At 46.3% G+C, this 3,353-nt stretch overlaps 1 protein-coding gene across 1 annotated transcript; it reads left to right on the top strand.

The window, feature by feature from the left end:
• The first annotated feature begins 1,132 nt into the window (after positions 1–1,132).
• Positions 1,133–2,266, top strand: LOC144148208 (uncharacterized). The gene has a single exon (XM_077679790.1). The coding sequence runs from the start codon at positions 1,133–1,135 to the stop codon at positions 2,264–2,266; it is 1,134 nt and encodes a 377-aa protein (XP_077535916.1).
• The last annotated feature ends 1,087 nt before the right edge of the window (positions 2,267–3,353 follow it).

Below are 3,353 nucleotides of genomic sequence, written 5' to 3'. Positions count from 1 at the left end.
TTCACGTTGTTCGCGTTCTCTTGTAGTAGAAAATCCACTTTGTAAAAGTGTGACCCTGATGGAGTCGAACGGGTGGTTTTCGGAGTTAATATGTCGTGACAAGGGTAGATATATATATATATATATATATATATATATATATATATATATATATATATATATATATAAATATATATATATATATATATATATATATATATATATATATATATATATATATATATATATATATATATATATATATATATATATATATATATATATATATATATATATATATATATATATATATATATATATGTATGTATGTATATATATACGCACAAGATTTAACAATCGTAATTGCTATATTGTTCTATTGCTTGTGTTCAATGCCAGTTTGGAAGTTTTATTTTGGTCCCCATGTATATATACATATATTTATATATATAGAAATACTTAAATATTTATATATAGAGAGAGAGTGAGAGAGAGAGAGCAAATAGAGAAGAAAAGCGCACCTGGTGGGATTCGAACCCACGACCTCCAGAATTCGCGTCTCGTGCGACAATCACTAAGCTTACAACTTGGGCGGTTCATGTCTGTTCGGATACGACCCTGCGGGCATATCATATCCACTTTCTGTTTACAAGAAATGTGCATGTTTTTGAATGGTAATAAATGACCTACCACATTATTCTCTTTGGTGGCCTTGGCATTCTTGACGGCCACCCGTCTGTCTTGATTCAACGAGCGCCTAACTTCAGATTTTGATTCAATATATATATATATATATATATATATATATATATATATATATATATATATATATAAGTAGAATCAGAATAGGAAATGAGGGTGTTACAATGTTAGAAAAAGTGCAGCGCCCCCACGCGGCGCTGATAGTTTTGTGCTGAGCCATGCAAGCCTGGCACAGTAGCGAGTGGCCGTTTTGGAAAAATAAAGACAGTTCGTTCTGGGCAAATGGCTCGGCATGTTCTCATGTCTTTCGCGGGCCTGTTTTCCTACTGTTCGCGGTAGTCACTCCTACCGCTCGCCCATCCGCAATTCTACAGTTCTAACAACAGGCGACGAGGATGAAAGAAGTTTAACGTGAGTCTTCGTTCCCGCACCGCTCTGCCATCCCTTCGCAATGCCAAGTTTCGGCAACCTCGAACCGTTCGAGGGGGGAGAAGACGACTGGCCCTGTCCCGTGGACCGGCTCCAACGATTCTTCTTGGCCAACGATGTCGCCCCAGAAAAGCGTACTTCCGGGTTCATCAGCTGCTGCGGGCAGAAGACATATGCTTTGCTCCGAAATTTGGTCAAGCCCGCCAAGCCCAGTGACAAGACGCTGGAGGAGATTCTTTTAGTTCTCGGAAGTCACTACTGTCCGAAGCCGTCTGCCGTTGTGCAGCGTTTTCGTTTCAACTCGCGCGTTCGCGCGGAAGGTGAATCCGTCAGCAACTTCATCGCAGCACAAAAGAGCATTTCCGAGCACTGCAACTTTGGTGCTGAACTCGAAAACATGCTCCGCGACCGCATCGTGTGTGGCATCAACAGTGCGGACGTCCAAACAAGACTGCTGGAAAAACCGGACCTCACCTTCGACGATGCCGTGAAGACCGCCCTGGCAATGGAAGCAGCAAAAAAGGACGCAGGCGAGATAGCCCAAGCTAACACGAGCAGCGCCTTCTCGACTCACCGTGTCTCCTCAGGCTCGGGGTGCGCCACCTGCTACCGCTGCGGGGACGGACACCTCGCATCGATATGCAAGCATGTGAAGTCAATCTGCAATTACTGCCACAAACGAGGTCACTTGGCGAAGGTTTGCAATTCTAGACGAAATGACAGCCAAGCCCAAAGCTACAGTCCTTCCAAGGCACGTTCGTTATTGCCACGAAGTTCACCGTCGTCGAGCAACCGTCATCGTGTGAATACTGTCCGCGATGAGGACGCCGCTAGAACTTCATCTTCCGAAGTTTTCGACATGTGGCAAGTTGACTACGCCACGCCGCCTCCGCCTTTCACCGTCACTGTTTACGTTTGCGGCAAGCCGCTCCGCATGGAAGTGGACACGGGGGCAAGTGTCTCCGTCATGGCCAAGTCGCGTCTTCTACAGCTTTTGCCTCCAGTTCCTGTGCAGCCGTCACAAGTGCTTCTGCGAAGTTATTCCGGGGAACTGAAAAAGGTTCAAGGCAAAGCTGACGTTAGCGTGAAGTTTCATGGCAAGGAGGCCGACCTACCTATTTTTCTTACCAGGGACGGATCGCCCACTCTTCTCTGACGCAACTGGATGCGTGAGCTGGGCATCGGCGTTTCCGACGTTGAAGTGAACGTACACGCACTTTCCGACATCAAACACCTAGTCCAAGACTATGCCGAAGTGTTTGAAGAAGGCCTGGTTACGTTCAAGGGTGCTAAAGCTTCTCTATATGTTCCTTCAGATACTCCGCCTCGGTTCTTCAAGCCACGGCCACTTCCGTATGCCTTGACAGATGGAGCCGCTCAAGAAATCCAAAGATTAAGAAGAGATTCCATTCTTGTTCCAGTGAAGACAGCAAAGTGGGCTGCACCTATTGTTCCTGTGACCAAAAGGGATGGACGCATCAGAATCTGTGGAGACTTTGGTGTCCCTATAAACCCAGTGGCAACTGTGGAACAGTACCCCATTCCAAGGATCGAGGACCTGTGGACTGTGCTTGCTGGAGGTGAGAAATTCACAAAATTGGATTTGCGAGATGCGTACCAGCAAGTTGTCCGTGACGAGACCTCTAGAGAGTACGTCACCATTTCGACGCATATGGGGTTGTTTCAGTACACCCGGTTGCCTTTTGGTGTCTCATCTGCTCCAGCCATATTTCAGCGTGAAATGGAGAACTTGCTCAGGGGACTGCCAAGCGTAGCAGTCTATTTCGACGACATTCTTGTAACTGGCGCAAACGATGCTCAGCACCTTCGCCACCTCCGTGCTGTGCTTAGCAATCTTCAGGAATCTGGCCTCAAGCTGAAACTTGAAAAATGCCACTTCTTCGTGCCACAAGTTGAGTATCTCGGGCACATCATCAGCAAGGAAGGCCTTTCCCCGAACGTTGACAAGGTAGCAGCCATTTTTGCATGCTCCTGTGCCTCAAGATGTCAAGGAACTTCAGAGTTTCTTGGGACTTGTCAACTTCTACAGGCGCTTCTTACCCAATCTTTCGTCACTTTTTCGTCCACTGCACTTGCTTCTTTGTGAAGGGAAGAAGTGGGAGTGGGCCAAGTACAACAAGATGCATTCACTGCCTGCAAACACTTGGTAACATCAGCTCCAGTTCTTGTGTATTTCAACCCTGCCAGGCCTGTTTGCCTCAGCTGCGACGCATCGACTTATG

Source organism: Haemaphysalis longicornis, unplaced genomic scaffold, assembly GCF_048455015.1.
Source record: "Haemaphysalis longicornis isolate Haplotype H1 unplaced genomic scaffold, Haemaphysalis longicornis Haplotype H1 scaffold_8, whole genome shotgun sequence".
NCBI lineage: Eukaryota > Metazoa > Arthropoda > Arachnida > Ixodida > Ixodidae > Haemaphysalis > Haemaphysalis longicornis.
This window is presented reverse-complemented; position numbering and strand designations above follow the sequence as displayed.